Source organism: Hydra vulgaris, chromosome 02 (genome assembly GCF_038396675.1).
Source record: "Hydra vulgaris chromosome 02, alternate assembly HydraT2T_AEP".
NCBI classification, from domain to species: Eukaryota; Metazoa; Cnidaria; class Hydrozoa; order Anthoathecata; family Hydridae; genus Hydra; species Hydra vulgaris.
Genome location: NC_088921.1, coordinates 15,232,615 through 15,254,866, shown reverse-complemented (window position 1 = coordinate 15,254,866; position 22,252 = coordinate 15,232,615). Strand labels below are relative to the sequence as shown.

At 28.5% G+C, this 22,252-nt stretch overlaps 1 protein-coding gene across 1 annotated transcript; it reads right to left on the bottom strand.

Annotated features, from left to right (window-relative positions):
* Window positions 1-20,357: 20,357 nt before the first annotated feature.
* On the bottom strand, window positions 20,358-21,264 carry LOC136075881 (general transcription factor II-I repeat domain-containing protein 2-like). Its single transcript, XM_065789321.1, has 2 exons — window positions 20,995-21,264; window positions 20,358-20,846 (listed from the first exon to the last, which is right to left on the bottom strand). The coding sequence occupies exons 1-2, from the start codon at window positions 21,262-21,264 to the stop codon at window positions 20,358-20,360; spliced, it is 759 nt and encodes a 252-aa protein (XP_065645393.1).
* Between the last annotated feature and the right edge of the window lie 988 nt (window positions 21,265-22,252).

Sequence of the window (22,252 nt, the reverse complement as noted above, 5' to 3'; positions counted from 1 at the left end):
AAGACGTTTATTAATTAAAAAAAATTATTCATAAATTCATTATATTAAGGGAGTTATGGAACTTTTTACTAAAACCATCCGGTATTAGGTTACATCCGGAATTAGGGGTTTTTACGGTAAAGTTTTTAAATTTAGTTTTAAAAACGGAAAACAAAATTGACAAATCAAAATTAGGAACAACAATTTTGTCTGTTAAATATCGGTGCTCAATATGCCAAATTAATTAAACTTTATTTTACAAAAGGGTTCAATTAATGAATTATTTCTTAAAGTATATTTGTTTATAGCTTAATGGGTGAAAAAATCTTTAAATAAAAATGAACAATGGTTGTTCACTTTTATAGCGAAACATAAAACATAAAATATTATAGACATTGAGCTCGTAAACGTTAAGTGCCTTAACATTTTTAAATAAAATATTTGAATGAGAAAAACGATTTTCAAAACATATTAAACGCATTGCGTGTTTCTGACGATGGTATAGATTTTGTAATTACTTTTAGAGGTACTTCCTTAAACAATATTTGCATAATTTATATAGCTATAAATAAATGAGTAGTAGAGTTGAATTATATTTTGTTTACTTAGGTAGAATCTAACATTATACAGAATTCCAATACTTTTGGCCGATTTAGTAGAAAGTATACTTCCATATAATATTTTCATCAATGTAAATGTCTAAAAATTTTGTGACCGACTCCTTTTTTATTTAAATTTTTTCAATTAAAAGTTTAGGTAAATTATTTGGTAAAAAACGGTTTTTTGCGAGGGAGTAGAAAAAGATTCATTTTGTTTTCTCAATGTTTAAAGTTAACTTGTTGCGCTAAAACTAGTTGGAGATGTGATTGAGTTTGGTATTCATGTTTAAAAAAAGCTCATAAATGTCATTGTTTGACAGAAATAAATTAGCATAAATTAGTATTCGCAAACATGATACTCATAAAGTTAGAAACTTTATTTAAATCATTTATATAGACTAAAAACAAAGATGGGCCTTGAAAAAATCCTGAGGAACACCACATTTTATGTCAATTAATTTTTCGTTTTGAAAATAATCTCCATTGAAAACAAATTGTTTTCTATTTGTCAAGTAACTTTTATACCATTTTATTAATTTGCCATTAATTCCGTAAAAAATGAGTTTTTTTAAGTAGAATTTTGTAATCGACCGAGTCAAATTCTTTTGATAGGTCAATGAAAATGCCTAGTGTGTATTGTGATCTACCAAATGAATTGAAGATTTCACGAATGAACTGTGTAATGGCTTAACCAGTTGAACAATTTTTTTTTAGACCGAATTAATTTTTATATAGAAGTTTATTTTGGTTAAGGTAATTGTATGTTCTATTGCATATAATTCTTTCTAAAAATTTCGGGAAGGTTGAAAGAGGGCAATAATTACTATTATTTGATTTTTTTCCGACTTTGTAGATTGGAGTAACTTTAGCTATTTTTAATTGGTCGAGGAATACACCTTGCTGTATAGATATACCTTGAAGACTTTATAAAGAATACATTTTAAATTTTTAAAGCAATTTATGACTATGTTGCCATTTATTTCGTCCGCACCCGTAGCTTTGTTTCTTTTGAGAGATTTGTAAGCTTTCTCAAACTCATCAAAAGATAAGTCAGAATAAAAATTATCTATAAAAAGCGAATTGTTTATTGGCTCAAAAGGTTAGGAAATCACTAAAAGTTTTTACTGCTATTGGAATCTTATTTGCCAATTTAGTTCCTATATCAATGAAATATTTATTAAACTCATATGCAATTTTGTTTGGTTCATATATATTTGTTTTATTTATTTATTACTTTTGGAAGGGAGTTTGAATTTGTTTTTTGTTTTCCTATTATTTCTTTCAACGTTCTCCAAGCATTTTTTGAGTCTTTTTTAAATTTACTAATTAAATTTGAATAATAAAATTTTTTTTAGTAATTGTATATATATATATATATATATATATATATATATATATATATATATATATATATATATATATATATATATATATATAAATATATATAGGGCGAGTCATACTTTTTTTTTAGAGTTGCTAACCTTGCTATGGTCTAAAAAGTTGCTCTAGGTGCTACTGATTGTAAAAAGGCCAAAAATATATAAAACAACAGGTGTCTTGTACTTGCAACTTTACGGCAAAGATTTACCCTTTAAAGGCTTACAGCTAAAAATATAAGAAATTCATCAAGCACTTAATATGATACAAAGGCTATATTCATGGCTAGCGCAAAGAAGTATTTTTTTGGGGGGTGTTATAAGCATTTTTTGCTTACTATAAAAAAAACAAAAAAAAACATACACCCCCTTAATTTTGGCCCTGTCAACAATAAGGGGGTGTTATCGACGTCAAAACATAAAATTCACTTAAATGGTAAAGTTCAAGATAATATTAGTTCAATGAAACAATATAATGAAACGTAATTTAAAAAAAGGTCTGATTTACAGCTAACACTAGATAGTTCTGTTCTTGATGCAGTACACTGTAAAATCATTCTATGTCGCGATTCATGTCCAGAAACGGTTGAGCTTGCTGCAGAGATATCTTGGACAGCACGCTGAACTGCCTAAGAGTGATAGGGTATACCAAAAATGAAATCAAACTGACAGTGTTGAATTTTTTCATTCTTAATAGCTGCTAGCAATGGTGGTGGTGTGAGGTTAGCTGTAGTCCAGTCAATCTATCAACGTAAGTCAAAGCATTGGCGTTTAGCTTGATACTTGACTTATCAAAAACACGCACAGAAGAACTACACGAATTACTTCTCAAATTAAGTATTTTTTCACAACAGAAATGTCGTACAGAATCATCATTGTCACAAATACCAGAAAGAAAAATGTTTTTCGAGTGGGCAAAGTAGTTGTTGTTCTGCAACACAGACTCTAATATTTTCCAATCTTCTGCTCCAAGCTCATGACACTGCTTCAGCAAGTAAAAAAAGTTCTTTGCTCCATCAGCGCAAGAAGGATAATTCTTGATATTGAACCATAAAGGAGCGTAAAAATTAAATATAAAGCATACAGTTTTGTATAGTGATGGGGAACAGACTTCTTTTGACATGTACAATCTCAAAAATCTGTTTGCTTTTGTCATTGTAACCAATAGCGGCAGAGTATAGATTTTCCCCTCAAAAAATACTCTGCCGCTATTGGTTACAATGTAAAGTTCAAGTCGAACTTGACTTAAATTTGCTTCTTGCATTCCACCCTAAAACTTTGAAATTGGTAAATCCTTGGAATCAAAGTCTAGCGCACTCATAATTACACCACTGGAACTACTAGGACCTCTTGTACATCCTCCATCAATAACAGAAATGTATTTCCGAAATGGTAGTTTATTAGCATGCAACAGGCAAACAAGCCATTGCAGTGGTCTTGCAACGCCTTTCACTAATTTTCGAATCACACCATTTTGTTTCCCTGTATTGGTTACTGTACCGTCAAAAACAACTCTTTGTAGTGTACTTGCTGAATTTGTATTTGCAATTATCCATAATATCTTATTTGCAACGTCAGCTGCTTTACCTGTTTCTGGCATTACATGATCAATGTAGTTATTGTTTGGAAATGATACAATAACATAATGTTCTTCCTTTACGCTTCTACGTATACCAGACTTCTCAACAAAAGTTAAGTCTTTCTTCCCATCAAATCCAATACAAATTAATTCTTGCATCTCGGCAGCATGCTTAGAAACTTGTTTCTGCCTCCAAAGACCTCTCTGACGTTTAAGTTTTGCAGGATCTATTGCAGTTTCTGCTGACAATAGCTTCATATCTTTTAGCACTGCATTCACTACAAGACAAGCATCTCTGTTAATAATCTTGCATCTGTCCAAAGCTTTGCACAACTTCGGATATTGTTTCATGTTTCTGGGTGCTGCAACACCATCATCAGATTCACCACTGGAAATTTCATGATCAAGAACTTCATCACCCATGTTTAGTTGAAGTTCTACGTCCTCACCACCGTCATCATCTGCATCATCATTCATGTTGTTGTAGATATAACTTATTTTTGTCTCATATTTTATTTTCTGATTGCGCTCATATTTTAAACGTTTGACTGCTCTCATTTCTTTCTTCTGCAACATACCGGTAGCTTTTATATCTATAGCACCTACATACATTTTCCTTTCAGTTTTTGGTCAAAACCAGAAAGACCATTCTGTTGGAGGTATTTTATGCGACAATGGACAAATACATTGCGAATTCTCTTGTATACCGCTGTCAACACATTTACAAGTACATATATCAAATACAATGTGTAATGATTTCAAACAGTCTTGGTAGTTGATGGATGTCTTCTTAGAACTGGGATGTTTAGCAAGACCCTTAACTTTACCAATCAATTACTTTATACGGTTGACTACACTCTTTGTGTCAACTACTGGGATACTCGCAGTGTTGTAGATACTTACAACTTCATGTGCTACAGCTATCACACTCTTCTGCATACAATCATATTTATTGTGCTTTAAGTAGTAGTCATACAGTCTGTAAACATCACTAGATGTAGGAAGTTGATTTTTTTTTATAACTGCAGGCTGGCCCAGAACTGAGTGTTTAGTCCAAAGTCTTGTGCTGACGGACGCCATTTACCAAACTTGTCCAAACAATATCAGATGACAATTAGAAAAGATTGATTATAAAAAACTGATTGAAATAAACCCTGCTGTAGCAAGTATCAATAATCACTTTTTATAAACAATCTAAAATATAAAACAGAACATGTTAAACACATATATTACCGTAATACAGGGTTTGATGAGGGTAAATTTACGATATGCTAGGATTACTTTGGGTTGAGTTAAGGTTATGTATGAATAATTTATGGTTACTTGAACTTATCCAATATCATTTCATGTACCAGCGGACGTAACATAAACTAAACGTAGTGAACACTAATAAGAATATGCCTTTATAAAATTGGTATGCGTTTTCACATTATTTCCTCATTTTCAACTACAAGTACTTACTGAGCTTAAAATTTAAAAAATCTTATGGTCCCTAGATTTTGGACCAATAGAACAACTTTTTATGCTATACCCAAAAAAAAAAAAAGGATGACCCGCCCTAATATATATATATATATATATATATATATATATATATATATATATATATATATATATATATATATATATATATATATGTTTCCACAACAGTATATTAGTTACAATTTTTTTCACATCCTAAAATAAACAAAATAAACTTCCGATAACAAATTTAACTAAATACTGCTAAAATATATCTTACAAAAAACAGAAAAAAATAACACTCAATTTAAAAAAAAGAAAAAAAAAAAAATATGTTTTAAATTAAGGAAGTATTAGTTGAATATATTATGAGAGACTTGTTAAGATAGATTATATTGTTATAGGAACTCGTACAAGACTGAAAAAAAGTCTTATCATTGAGAACCTTAGGGTCACACCCAAAATGTACATAAACATTGTGATTCTTATGCAAAAATATTTTAATTATTGTGAAAAAATTTAGTTTTGTTTTTAAAGATGCATTATGATTTGTGAGTGTCTATTTTTTTGTTTCTTATCTTATTTTTATGTTTTTTAGATATGTATATATTAGGGGTATGACAATTTTTCAACCCTGTATCCCTATACTCAATTTAGTGGAGTTTTTATGCAAAAACCAAGAAAATATCAAACATTTATACTATATCTCAAAAGAGTTCACCCCCCATTTAAAAACAAGATTTATGGAATATAAGAAATGCAATTTTGCAACACATGTTCCAGTACTTTATAGAAAACCAATAAACATGAATAATTAAAATTATTTTACAGTGTATTTGACAATAAGTATTTAATGTTAAGTTTTTCTATGCTATGACATAAAGGCACTAAATCTTGCATCACTTTTACCGCACGTTCTGCACATATATTTGACCCTTGTGTTAGAATTGGTGTTGGCTCTGTGGACCAAAATGTCTTCAACAATTTTAATGCTTTTGGATGCTCATTGCATGCTTCTAATAGATGAACAAAATCTGCAGGATTGAACTTGTGATCACCAAACCATATATCACCCCATGAACCACAGATGAAGTCGCATGCTGCTTGAGAAGATTTCGATTCTTGATAGTCTGGTATTAGAATGTAAGCAAGTAGAACAAAAATTATTCTCAAGTTCCATCTTGAATTGCTTATAGCAGGAAGTGATTTGAAATTCACTTTTGGAAAGGTACCTGTGCTTTTGAACTTTTTATAACAAGCTATTAACTGATACAGGAAGTCCATGTCATCTCGCCAGCGTATCCAATTCACTTTTGTCAAAGGATCTCCAGTATTCTAAAGTATTAACTTCAGGTTCTTGTACTCTTGCTGTAATCTTGCCACATATGGGTAATGAAGATTTGGTTTTGTTGTTGATCTTTCAAAAAGATCATTCATAATATGTAAAATATGGCGGTGGCATCCTAAAAAAGGTTTTTCTAGTCCAATGGTTTTGAAATGTTTCTGTGACAGTGTTACTACACCAATTCTTATTCCGATATTTACATATGTTGTGTCAGATGCAACCATTTTTATGGCTAGCCACAGCTCATATTCATCCAGCACAAGTTTTATCCCATTAAATATTGTTTCACCTTTTCCATTCATCAGCTTGAGAACAGCAAGTCTAACCTCTCTTTTTTCATATTTCAAATCAACTACTTGATGTTCCATTTTCTCTATGTGTTTTCCATCAAAGTGTAAAGACCGCTTTTCATTTTTTAAGTTCTCCATGTAATTTGCTTTCAACTTTTCTCCTTCTTTCCCGACATCTTTGTAGACACCACTATGAGTTGGAGTAGGAATAGAAATTCCATTTTTTGATAAAGTTTTGCAGACTTTATGTGCTTTTTTGGTACTAATCTTTGCAGAAATCACCAAATTTACAGACAAATTTGTCTTTTGTCTTTTAGATGATAATGACAAACTTTCGACATCTTTAGCTTTAGTATCACTGCTGGAACACTGCTCTTCAGTTACTGAATAACCTCCTTCACTAGCTGATTCATCGAAATCTCGGTCTTGGCTGATTTGTTTCTTGAACATTTGTTTCTTTATCAACACCAGTTTCTTGGATGAATACCTTCAGTATCTTCAATCGTAGTGCAATATCTAACTCTTCCATTTATTGACATTTGCAGACCATAAAATTCTTTATCTTCCTGACACAACCACTCACCTTTCTTATCAGTTTTGTTAAACAATCGGGTAAAATTTTGAATTCCAGGTTTTCGACTATTTTTGTCAAGTGTTTTCAATACATTTTCTATTTTTCTTTCTGATGGTGATTTACCTTGTAAAATTGAAATATTCAGCTTTCTCCATGTAAGTTCAATTTCTTTAGCCAACTCTCTCCTTTCTGCTTTTTACATTTGATGAGAAACTTTTAAATTAATCAATAAAATGTTGTTCTGAAGACATTTTATTTATTTCACTAATACTTTTAACAATAGCACATATTCTTGGTGTCTTAGCTTTTTCAAATCTCACTAAATTTGATTCTTAAACTTTCTTATTCTTGTCTGAAGCAAGACCATTTTTAGCGATTTTTGTATGTGTATAACGTTATTTATAACTCATTAGGATAACGTTAAAAAGATAGGAAAAATTATTTTCAGCTTAGGGGTAATCTTTTTCGAAAATTAACATTAAAAACTTATATTTTCTGTTTATAAATATAATTTCTCCACTCATGGTGACAGGGGGAATTGAAAATTCTTAAAAAAATTTTTTAGTCATACCCCTAATATATATATATATATATATATATATATATATATATATATATATATATATATATATATATATATATATATATATATATATATATAAATCCGACTTTTCTCTCGTTGTAGATTGTTTTAGTTCAAATTTTGATTTATCATGTGAACTCTATGTAATTATCTATAATAATTAGATATAGTATTCGAATGTTGTATATATTGTTGTATATATGTTGTATATATTGAATGTTGACTATAGTAATTGAATGAAAGAATTAATTATTTCATTATTTTTGCAATATTGTTGAGATTGATACTTAAAGAGGAAGGAATTGAATGAAGTGACTTTTTTGTTGCTATGAGTGAAATAAAATATATTTAGTTTTTTTGACGTTTATTGATAACTTATTAGCACTGAACCATGTTTTAAGTTGTTGATGCTCAAGGTTGACTTTGTCAAAAGGTCATCGATAGAAGAAGATGAATAAAACAGATTTGTATCATCTGCAAACATTATGCAACCAAGATTTGTAGAGGTTTTAGAAAGGTCATTAATGTATATAAGGAATAACAAGGGAGCAAGAATTGATCGCTGTGGAACATCACATTTTATTTTTAATAGCTTTGAATTAGAATATATATGTATATATATATATGCATGTATTTATATATATATATATATATATATATATATATATATATATATATATATATATATATATATATATACATATATATATATATATATATATATACATATATATATATATATATATATATATATATATATATATACATATATATATATATATATATACATATATATATATATATATATATAAATATATAAATTATGCTAGTGTATTCTACAAACAGAGAGCTCAATGTTCTTAAAGAACAGAGCAATAATAAATTAGTAAAAACACTTATCTAAATTTTTACACAGTGTTTCTCCACCAGTAGGTTCAGCAAAGAAGAATCGAAGAATTCTTCCTGATGAACCTACTGATGGAGAAACACTGTGTAGAAGAAAGAAAAATTTAGATAAGTATTTTTACTAATTTATATATATATATATATATATATATATATATATATATATATATATACATATATATATATATATATATATATATATATATATATATATATATATATATATATATATACACATAATATTATACTGCTATATAATAATATTATATATATATATATATATATATATATATATATATATATATATATATATATATATATATTTATATATATATTTATATATATGTATATATATACATACACACAATATTAGTAAAAATTAAATTAGAAATAAGAAAATAGTAAGATAAAATCATCATCACAATTGTTTAAAATTACCATCTGCAAAACCATATATTACTTTTTCATATTCATCAAATGTGACTAAATCATTTTTGTTTAAATTATTCTGCTTCATTTGCTCCAAATCATTCCAAATATATTTATTTTGAGTAAACTTAATCCAGTTGTAACAAAACCATCATTATCAGTGTCTACTTTATTGTAAAGTTCTCCACAAAAATAATCAAAAAACTTAAAAATATTAAGTTATAGATTTATAATTTATTATAAGTTATAGATTTATAATTTATTATAAGTTATAGATTTATAATTTATTATAAGTTATAGATTTATAATTTATTATAAGTTATAGATTTATAATTTATTATAAGTTATTGATTTATAATTATAAATTGTTATAGAGTAAAATGGGGTCAAATGGATTAGTTAGGGATTTTAATTATTTATTTTTTACGGAAAAAAGATTAAAATTTTTTTTTTTAAAGTTTTTAAAGTGGAGAATATTGAGCTGTGTTTAAATATATAAAAATTAAATAATTTTTTTTTTGAGTTTTTTATGAAACTTTATTTGATTAAAAAAATTTTATTATTTGAAAAAAAAAATTTTTTTTGTTTGATTAATTATTTATTCCATTCAACACTGATATTCGGGGAGAATAAAATACGCAAGTTTTTTAGAGGTACAAGAGGTTGAGTTGAGTTTTCAGTTGTGCGGCACTTTTTAGTGCAATAAAACTCAGCGCCTTTGACGTATCGCTTTGGTATGCATGTTTGACATATTTTGACTTGCTGAAGTTTGCCTTAATCTATTCGGCACTTTTTACACTTAAATTGGTTTGTAGCTAATATTTTCGTTGGACTTGTTGCTTGGTTTATTTGCTTTTCGCCATTAGAGATAAACTTGCGTTGTTTTTTAGCTTGCTTTGCTGCTTTTTTTCTCTCAGCTTCTTTCAACCTTTCAAGTATTTCAGGTTTGTTGAGACACTCCCCTCCGAATCTGCGTGCGGCCGTGGCGCAGTGGTTAGAGCGCTTACTTTATAAGCAGGAGATCCAGGTTCGAAACAAGCTCTGGACAAATTTTCGCGTCACGGTAAGGAAGGAGGCGTGAACTTCCTGGTTAAATGCACTTCCGCGGTGCTCTGTGACAAGACCGTTAGGACTTCTGGGGGCACCTAAAAAAAAAATTGAAAAAAATAAAAAAAAAAAAAATCTTGGGAAATCTACATTTTTTCTTTTTTTGTGTCAACCGTAAAAAAAAAGAATGCCAAGGTCATAAGGCTATGGAGATATAGCGTATATGGCATCATCTGAACCACTTAAACACCAATCTCTGTACAGACGTTTTTTTGATTTAAATATAATGTATTGAGCAAGACAACTACCAGCAGCATTAATGCAATTTCCAACTGGATAATGGCTTTTTTCATTGTTGCGAACCAACTTCAAAGGTCGTTTTGAACAAAGGCCGGCAAACTATACTTTGTTTACCTTGATCACTAGAGAAGCCAATGTCATCAAAATTCCACAAATGACACGGAGAGTATTTGTTGATACTTGCTACGTTGAATTCTCTTGACAGTGTGTTGAAATACTTTGCTACTATTTCTTGCGTGCAAGAAGCGGCTCTGAGTGATGAAATATTGCCTATGCCTCTGATGCTCAACCTATGACTCCACCGGTTTATGAAAAGTTTATACAGATCTCTTCCTGGTGTACCATTAGGAAACAAATGAGATTGACCTTGATGATGTTATTGTAAGTTTTACCAAAGCCTCAATCGGATAATTTGATGTGCGTATCTGCCAAAACTGGCTCAAATTGTTTTAGAAATCTCGTGCTTTAACCACTGATAATTGTTTTACATTTGCCTTACATGTGGGCTCGCCTGTGAAGAGTTACTACTGGTATGCTGAATGATTTAGCAGGTTTGTTAAGTGAAAAATCACCGCTTTGTACTTTAACCACCACAAGTACAACCTGCTCTTCGGTGTGTAGTTTTTTTTTTTTCTTTGCATGCAAGTTGGTTCGAGGCATATTAAAATAGATTTAACAGATTTATCCATTTGAAATTTATATACAAAATTTGAAGATAGCTTAGTTACTTCAGATTAAAACCGCATTTAACAAGAGAGTAAATAGCGTAATTTATTCCTAAGAATCATTTAATAAAAGTACTCAGTAAATATCGTTTATTTAAATTCTGAAAAAATTTAATTGTAAAGATTTTTTCAATGCAAAAAATTTATAGTTGGAGATTTATTGGTCACTTGAGGTTTAAAAAAAAAAAGCCGTATTTAAGAAGTGAGCTTATTTTTAGCGTATTTCATTCAACCCCATAATTCTCCTTTTCCGTTTTTAACTCATAACTTTTTTTCCTAAATAGCAAGTTTAGTTTTAAAAAAAAAGATTTTTGATCAGCGTAAAAAGTTTTACAAGAAAACTTTTTAAATTCAATAATATCAAATTTATTTAAAAATATTTTCAAAAAGATTATCCAATAATTAATTAAGAGCAATAGAATAAACATTGTCATAACTATTTCATTCTACCCTGTTTTACTCTTCAACTTTTGCAGAAATAAAATTATAATACGTGTGCATGTATATACATATATATATATATATATATATATATATATATATATATATATATATATATATATATATATATATATATATATATATATATATATATATATATATATATATATATATATATATATATATATATATATATATATATAAATATTAATTGTCATTAATATTTTCATTTTTAAAGAGTCAGGATTCATATTCTTAAATCAATTTAAAATAGTATTTAAAATGACTGCTACTTTCTTATTTCACATGGCAAACCTCTACAAACCTGTGCAAACAAGGTGTTTTGAATGTTGGTTTAATTCTAAAATTAGAAACAGATTTAACATAATCCTAAAAAAATTTTTATTTTTAAACAAAAAACATCTTAAACAAGCTCTATAGCATATAAACACATAGTGAGACAACACACATTAAATTTAGTTATAAAGGAAGCTACAAAAAGACACTATAGATACTTGTAATTTGGCAATTTTTATTTTAATGGTCCATATAAAATAGTATAGAAACAGGTAGTAAACTGAGTAGGAAAAAATGCAATAACCTGGAAAGAGTGTGTAACAAATAAAATAATTAAATAATATGTGCAATATCATTAGAATCAATTAGAAATACTTACACCCAAGTGAAATACAATAGAAATTGAGTAAATTTTATGGTAAATGGTTAACTTTTTTTTTTAAACGCCAAATTCAAAACAAATTAAATTTTATATTTAAATAACTTAATCTAAGATTTTAGTATTATATTAACTTCAATTAAAGTTCTATATTTAAAAAATTTACATTTTATAGTTGTTGGAAAATTATGTCGATTATATATATTATCACAAATATTTATCACTTATGTAAGATCTTTTAAATGTACTATTTACTTTCCTCTGGCGTTGAAACTTCAAATCTTCGAGCATCTTCTTAACCTAAAAAGCCTCGTGGTTATACTCTTTATAGTGGACATCGTTTTCATAGTGATTTTCCGTAGATAAATCACTTTCCTTGATAACGCGATCCTTTGGAGTATATTCACATTTGTAAACGAAAAAGGAAATCAGAAAAACAAAAATATACTTCATTTTTTCCAGATGCCGCCTTTTGGTTGCCTTTTAAAACTATTTTAGAAGAAAACATAGAAACAAAAAAATGTGTTTTGGCGTGATTGGTTTCCTTTTGAGTATGAGTAGCTTACCGCTTTTTATTTTTATTTTATTTAGTTATTAACGTGCTCCAAGAAGTATTACAATCTTGTCACAGAGCACCGCACTTTTAACTTAAAAGTTCACGCCACCTTTCATACTTATTTCTCAAGTATGTTTAGTTTCCAATACAAAATAGAGATGGACCATTTGGTTACTCACAGTGTCCCATATACCACCAAAGCTTGTTTTTTTTATCTAAAAGTATATAACTTAGATCGAAAGAACTAGATTTTTATAAAAATTTTAAAATTTACAATCTTTTGTTTTAAAAACATTGCAGATTGTTGTAAAAAGATAATTTTTATAAAATGTCCTTAAAAATAACTGCATTAATTTTTTTTCAAAAATGTTTTTGTTTAACTTTTTATAAAAAACTAAAGTAAAAAATTGCTTGATTTTAATCCAAAGCAATCATTATTTCTAGAGTTCCACCGTTTCGCTTCCATTTGTTTTGTTTTCAACAGTTCCATTATTACATTTAAAAACATGTTTATGAACCATTAATTCTATTGACAAAATGAAGAGAAAAAAAGTTACACCACATGCTGCAATAATCCACTTAGTATTCTAAGAAATAAAAACACAAATTCGACGAGTAAAGCTTGATTGGTTTATATACCTTCACTATGCATATGATGATTTTTCTGCAAAAATATTTGTGCAGCTACTAATAATTAATAACTGAAACCAAATATCAAGGTTTTGCACAGAATCTAGTTTGTGTGTCATTTTTAAAAAACCTTAAACCTTCAAAGGTTCTTCAATTAAAAATTTCTTTGAATAGTGAAAGTTTGGAGAAGGTTCCATGGTTTTTTTTTGTTTTTTAGTTCATATTTATTAATCGTAGTTTTACAATCTAACAATATATAAACTTGTTATCTCAAAGATAATCTCAAGGACCTAGTCGCCAGAACCATGTAAAAAATTTTATATAGGGTAAAGTGGGGCTAGTTGAGCATAGAGGCAAGTTGTGCAATTATCTCAAAAACTGCGCATTATACGACAAAAAAGTAACGGATGAAAGTTTGAGAATTAGAATGTTAACGCAATCAATAGCAAAAGACTGGTGGAAAGCAGTTGAGTAAAATACACCTACACTTTTTCTATTTTCGACCAAAAAAGTAAAAAAAAAAAAATATTTTTGCTTTTCTTATTTTTTATGCTCAGAAATTATCTTTATCTGCCATCACTAAAGTGTTGATATTTTACCAATTTATCGGCAATTAAAACTAGCCGTTTTTTTCTAAGTCTTATGTGTCACCTTGTCTAGTCGAGTTAGTTGAGTAACTTTGAAAAATATTAGTAGAACTGTACTAATAAACACAAAGAAACAACTTTGATGAGAAATAATTTTGCTACACATTATTTGTAAATATTATTAAAATTAGTAATTTTCATATCGGGCTTCAAAGTTTAAGATGTTGTATAAAATAATACTTTTATATTTCAATAATATTTAATAATATTAAATAATATTTTTATATTTGCAATTTCTTACTATTTATTTTTTCTCATCTCTTACTTACGTCATTAAAGAGTATAAAACAAAACTTTACAAATCATACACACGCTTACTGTTAGTGAAAGTTATATTGACGGTTCACCCATATTTTGTACCATGCATATATATATATATATATATATATATATATATATATATATATATATATATATATATATATATATATATATATATATATATATATATATATATATATATATATATATTTGTTGATTGTACTTACCTCACACTATTGCTTAACTTACCCCACTTTAGACAATATCTTCTAAAAAAATCAAAAAATATACTTTTTCTTTACAAATTTTTTGCAGATTAAATTATCTTCAAAATATTGAAAAAAATATATAAATCCGACGCACCGTTCATGAAATCCATTAGATTTAGCAAAATATGCTCAACAAGCCCCGCTCTACCCTACATATATGAATAAAGCAGAGCTGTGGAGTCGGAGTTGTGGAGTCGGAGTCGCAATATTTTTAGCCGAGTCGGAGTCGGAGTTGCTAAACAAAATCGCGACTCCAACTCCAATAGTAAAACTTCTCGGTATTCCACGTGCATGAACAAAGTTTTTAACCTTCAAAGAATTTTCATATATTAGGCAAAAAAAAATTTTTAAATAATTGCGCAATATCTTTTTAAAGAGTTCAAAGGATTTTTCCAAAATTTTGCTTTGGAGTTGGAGTTGGAAACGGAGTTGGAGTCGTACTCTGAAAATTACAACAATTAGAGTTCGAGTTGGTACTTTTTTTTTACCACTTCACACCCCTGGAATAAAGAAAATAATATTGATTAAAAGATACAAACAAAACAATGGTTTCATAATGCACAATCAAATTATACAAATTAAAAACGTCGTTTATGATGTTATAAAATTTATAACGTACAAAAGAATATAAAAAACGAAAACATGTTTACTTAATAAGTGACCTTAATTTAGATGTTTTAAAGCACACTTTAAATTAAAACGTTAATTATTTTGTTGATCTCTTGGAACAGTTTGTATTTGTAAATATTGTATCTCACTCTAACTATAACTATAAAAACCAACAGGAATAACTAAAAATTCTTCCCCTCTGCTCGATAATTTATTAAGTAACAGCTTTGCTAACACCTGCTACATCACAGGTATAATAAAGACTGATTTGAGATACCAATTTTTCTAGGTACAAATTGTGTTACAACTAATTTGTAACCTCAAACTGTATTATTTTCAAGCGACAAGTCAATGAAAGAAATTTATTACAATTTCACAATTTTCGTTGATAAAGATCTTGTTCTCAAATCTCAAGAATCTAGCAGCAAGGCTTACGAGCTATTTCTTGCACTATTTAGTAAGCAATGCAATACAGCGTTTTCTGAACAAAAATTATTATAAATTCAAATTTACTTCTCAATCGATAAGTAATTTTGATTGGATAATTAAAAGGTTACTTAAGCCCTCATGAACAAAAACAAAAAATTTATGAAAAATTCTTAAAAAAGAAATCTTATCAAAATGAAAAAATCTACAAAAACTATAAAAACATGTTTGAAAGACTGAAAAATTTTTTATTCAAAATTATTAGGAAAAAAAACAAAGTAAAAATGCACAGAAGACATGAAATGTTATTTAAGAAATATTTGGTATCAACAAATTTAAGATGAATACACTGCCAAAAAAAACTTTAAATTGACGGTAAATCAATCTGTGACAAAAAAATATATAGCCGAGGAACTAAACAGTTTTTTAAAATAATGTTTGCTCGAGTTTAGCAGCAAGTAGTGAGCAAGTAGTAAGCAAGTAGTAAGCAAGTAGTGAGCAAGTAGTAAGCAAGTAGTAAGCAAGTAGTAAGCAAGTAGTAAGCAAGTAGTAAGCAAGTAGTAAGCAAGTAGTAAGCAAGTAGTAAGCAAGTAGTAAGCAAGTAGTAAGCAAGTATCTAATTGAGTTTTTCAACATTTGATGTTTATCTTATTCAAACAAATCGAGTTGCGTACGGCTTTATAATGTCTAAAATTTAACACGGGCCCAGGCTATGACAAATTTACTGATGGTATTGCAAAACATGTTTTTGATATAGTTGAACCATCTTTACTATCTATTTTTAATCTGTCAATAACATCCAGACAAATTAAAAATTGCATAAACCTTTAAACTTGGAGACGAGTCTAATTATAGTTAGATTCGTCTTCAGATTTAAAAGTTGGGTTAAAAAATTAATTTAAAATTAATTTAAGAAATTAGTTAACAAAAAATTGGGTAAAAAAAGGTGTTTACCTTACTATTCAGTGACGGATCCAGCATTTTTTGGTATTTGAGCTAACTTCCAGACATGAAGCAAACTCCAGACATTTGTATGTTTATACTTATGTCGAATAATGATACTTTGTAAAAAATTGCGATGATCGGAGACTGAGAACAAAAAAGCCCAAAAATATCATCACCCCTCCCCGAACCCAATCGTGAGCGCAACAAGTTGATAAAATATTTTTTGTACTATTTCCAACTAGACTTATATGCATCAATAAGTTTTATGTTTCATGGTATTATCTCTTGGGGTTCTCTAATAAATCTCTATATCTCTAAAAATTATGACCCAGGTTAAATCCCCCTCAATCTGAGGGGTTACAAATTTTATATGGTCATAATTTTTAGAGATATAGAGATTTTTCTTATATAATATCTTACCATCAATGTTTTATTAATCACTATTAATAACACTGATAAACAAACAATTTTTTTTTATGGAAATCTTGTTAACTAGGCGGTTTTTTAAGACAAATTAAATATGCTAATTTCAAATATGCAAACCATTTCTTTTTATCACCCTCAGTTTTTGAGATATAGGGCATAACGCAATTATGCATGTTAAACCAGTTTTAATATAATATAATCATGGAAGTGTTTATAGTGACATATTACTATAATGATTTATATGTATTATTTAATAAAATTTTAAGCAATTTAAGTTATTAATATATCATTATTTTAATATTATGTTTTGTTTTTTATAAGTTAAGTAAAATATTATAATTGTTTTAAATAATTTATTTAACTTCGTGATTATAAATTTAAAACATAGCTAATTAAATCTTAAAAATGGTTTTTTAACTATAATTGTATTATATATAAACTTTTTTTTATTTTTAAATTCGATTAAAGGCAAATAAAAACACAATTTTTTTATATTAAAAATAAAGTTTAAAAGTAACAAATACTGTCTAACTTAATTTTTTTGGCTTTCGATTTAATTTGTGACGAACGTTTGGCAAATCGCGTTGAAGTGTCCAGCAGTAATCCGCTAACATTGTTGCACTCCAACGACCTTGATAACGCGACTCCATTACCATTACATCTTGATGAAAGCGTTCAACGTGCTCGTTGCTTACAGAACCAAGGTTTTCTGGAAAGAAATTAATATGCGAGTCAAGGAGATGAATTTTGAGGGACATGTTGCATCCCATATCTCTATAGGCATTTATTCAATTTTTAACCACATCTTTAAAATTTACAGACTTGTTATTTCCGAGAAACTTGGCAACGACGGATTTAAATGTCAGCCATGCATTTTTTTCAATTCCACTAAGTAAATTTTCAAAGTGGATATCAGTAAAAATCTTTTTTATTTGAGGACCTATAAATATACCTTCTTTCACTCAATTCAGGAAATTTGTTACGTAAGTACATAAACGACTCTGAGTCATTGTGTAGCGCCTTAACAAATTTTTTCATAAGTCCTAATTTTATATGAAGTGGCGGCATAATTATTTTATCACGATTAATTTTATCACATAATTATTTTTTCTTCGATTGCCATTAGTTCAACTAATGGCAATCGAAGGACATTTTTATTTCCTGGCTGCATTCTATCTCTGATTGGCCAATCCTTCTTTATATAGTGTTGCTTTCTATCTCTACTGTCCCATTCACATATAAAGCAACAATACTTTGTGTATGTTTGCATTCCCATGAGAATTGTAACTACTTTTAAATCACCACATATTCTCCAGTTATACTTATCATAATCAATTATATTTAATAGCAGCGACAATGTATCGTATGTTTCTTTTGATGGGCAGAATATGCAATCAGTACAGAAGTATATATATTTCCATGCGAAGCAATACTGCTTTTAAACTGCTCTTTGATGAATCAATAAACAATCTCTATGATTCTATATTAAGTTCAATGCCAAGGTTATTCATAAGATTCTCAACATCCGTTCAATAACATAGAATTTCATTAACTGAAAAAAACATTTTTAAATGTTTTTTTCAGTTAAGCTGAAACTGTCACAAAGAATTACCAATTCTTTGTGACAGTTTCAGCTTGGTTTTGTCATCGCACAAGATCAAGTCTTGCACAAGATCGCAAAGTTCCGCATTATTAACTAAATGGACGTTTTCGTCATGCTCGTTGTAATCACAGTCTGAGCTACTGACAGAAGACGCAATTTGAAATTCGTTTAACATTTCTACATCGATTTTATATTCAGTAGGTTCAGTAGGTATTGGCAAAGTGGCAGGATTATGAAGTATTGGCTTTGAAACTGATGGCGCTTCAGGATATTGAACAGACAATCGAGTTTTATATGAAAATCCAACAATATTTACAGAAAAGAAATAAAAATCCGTAGTATTGTTGATAGACTCCCGCCATATAAGTGAAACACCAAACGATAAATGTTCTTTTTTGCTTTTCTTATCTAACCACGCAAGTTGGATGCACGAGCTGAGCAGATAAAATTTGGTGCCCTTATCCAAATCTACTTTTGAATCAAAATATAGTTCATACGCTTTTTTTAGAAATGGTGTACATGTTTTTCGATGAGATTTGTCTGTTAGATAGTCGCAGACATAACAAAACATATCTTTTGAATTAATATAGTCTCTGAAAACCATGATATTAACTTACAGTTCAATTTAAATTTAAATAATGATAAAACTATGTAAACCTTTTTAGAATAAATTAAAAAAATAAATTAAGAATAAAAAAATACATATAAAAAAAGATAGAAATATATATTTTTATGCTTGTTAAAAACATAGAAAATACAATTTCACGAATATCTCAAAAACCTGGCGTGATGCAAAAAAATGGTTTTCAGATTTGAAATCAGCGCTAAAAACTACATAAGAATATATAAACGACATATTAGATTTCCACAGCTTGTCTATCAGTGTAATCAAAGTTAAGTTATAAAAACAACAATTTCTTTGAATTTGTTAGCAATATTGCTTTCTAAACGAAGAAAATACTATTTTAAATAAGAAATGAAAACGTTTTTGAAAAGCAAGTTTTCGAAAAGAAAAGTTTTCTTTTCAACTTTCTTTTCAACAAAAAAGTTTTCGAAAACTTTCTTTTCGTTTTTAAAAAGAAAGTTTTCGAAAAGTTTTTGAATAGAAAAAGTGAATAAATAAAGTCAAATAATTTTAAAGATAATATAGAAACATTTAAAAAACATACGAATCCACTAACTCAGACATGTCAAACTCAATTTGGTATGGGGGCCTCTTTAGCCTAAGGAAATATTGTAAGGGCCACTCAAGCTAATACTTATTTTTCGTATGAATGAAGTGTAAATTTTCAACCCAAACCGTCCTTTTGCTAAGGTTTGAAGTAAACAAGATTATAATTATATTTAAAATCTACCAAATCACTGCAATATTATTAAAAAAAGTACAGAAGTTTAATTTTGCATTATTTATTTCACACAATAAGAACACATTAAAAATGAACAAGGAGTATTTTGTGATAATAGTAAAAAACATTATAGAGTTTTGGATTTTCCAGAAATTTGACATCTTTTATTCGCTGAAAGCTTAATAAGGTCTGGTTTTATGTTTTGACTAGCTACCACTTTCATTATGGAAGACAAATGTTAATCAGTAAGCCTGGACATCTCAGGGGTTTTATTTTGTTACATGTGCGAAAAAAAGTTGCTCACAAAGATAAGTACTGCCAAACATTGCTCATATTTGACAAGCAAATTGAATCATCTTCGGAAATTTATGTGGTGGTAAAAATAAATAAAACTTGGGTACCCCTACATCAGTAAATTGTTGTTTGAGAACAGAATCACACTGAAGTTCAATTAATTCCATTTGCAGATCTTCTTCCACTTTTTCAATATCAAAGTTGAATGGTGAGATGAACAAATTAAACTTTGGTTCACATTTTTTGAAATCTTGAAACCTTACTTCAAAATCTTGTTTTATATTGTTTATATTTTTTGAGTAGCTGCTGAACATAAAATTTGGGTCTTGCAGCTTCATAGACTTGCACGTCTCAAAATGTACCAAATTTTCTTGTTCAATTTGGCATTCCCAGAGTAAAAGCTTAGTTTGAAAAGCTCCGACATTATTAAACATTGTGGTGACCAATTTGTTCTTTCCTTGCAAAATAATGTTCAGATTCAGGGGTTTTGTGATATCAACTAGAAAAGCTAAATCTTGAAGAAACTTGGTATTTTTTATATCTGAAATATCTTGCCCTTTTGTTTGGTGCCCTTTTTTGTTTCCAAAAATTGAAATATTTCAGTTTGTTGCCCTTTTTTGTTTCCAAAAATTGAAATAATTCAGTTTTCAGATGATTGAATGCTTTGAGTACTTTGTGACATAATGACCATCGAACTTTAGTATAATATGGTAAATCCTCATATTCACTGTCATTTTCATTCAACAATGAAGCAAACTGACGATGATTTAGTCCTCTTGCTCCTATAAAGTTAACAACAGATGCTATTCTTTTAATCACATAATCCAGATCAATTGTTTTTCCGCATGATACTTCTAGGTGAATGATACAATGAAAATTGTTTATCTTTTTGCCAATTTTCTCATTTAATTTACCAACAAGACCTTTCTTTGAACCAATCATAGCGGGTCATCAGAAACTATAGGCACAAGTTTTGTAATTGGAAGTTTATAATTGTCCAGTATTTTTTCAATCTCAAAAAAAATGACTGCACCTGTTGTTGTACCATGCATTGGAATCAACTCTAGAAGTTCCTTTGTAATTTCATATTTGAAATTGCAACCTCTGATAAAAACAGACAACTGAGCAAGATTTTTGACATCTGTACTTTCATCAACAGCAATTGAAAAGGCCTCAACATATTTGCAGATTTTTGTTAACTGACTTCTCAAATCTGTTGCTATGTCATTAACACGCTCAGCAACTGTATTTCTTGAAAGGCTTCTGTTGTTAAAATCTTTTATTTTTTCAGGGCAAAGAATCTTTGCAGTTTTAATTAGACCTTTCACTGACGGTGAATTTATCAGTTTTTTATAAATTCACCGTCAGTAAAAGGTCTGGAATGAAATGCAATTAAATGTGCCAGATTATAACTTACTTTGACTACGAGTTCATTTGATTTGTTCACAAAATGAAAATTATTTTGTTGCTTTTTTAGCTTGGCTTTTTAGTTCATTTAATTTGTCTATCCTTTTATCTTTTTGATAAATTTCAAATTTTTCCTGATGAGCCTCTTGATATTGAATTCTTTCGGCACACTAACTTTTTGTTGTCAAATCAGACAAATAATACTTTCATTAATGCTTGTAAAAAAGTATAGCACTTCCCATTTTGATTGAAAAATTCTTTTTTTATCTTCAATTTTACGTTTTCTGCTTGCACTTGGTTTTGAATGAGACATTTTAATTTTAGTGACAATAACCAAAAAACAAAAATAGCTCAATGGTAAACAACAACAAGATAACAACTAATCTATTAGGCGGGTGAATAAAAAAAAGCAATTGCTTTTTCTCAGCGTTTTTCGAGTAATTGTTCAGCTTTACGATAATAAAAATTTGAGGGATTTTAATCAAATTTTTGTTCACGCAAAGCAATTACTCAGCGTTTTTGA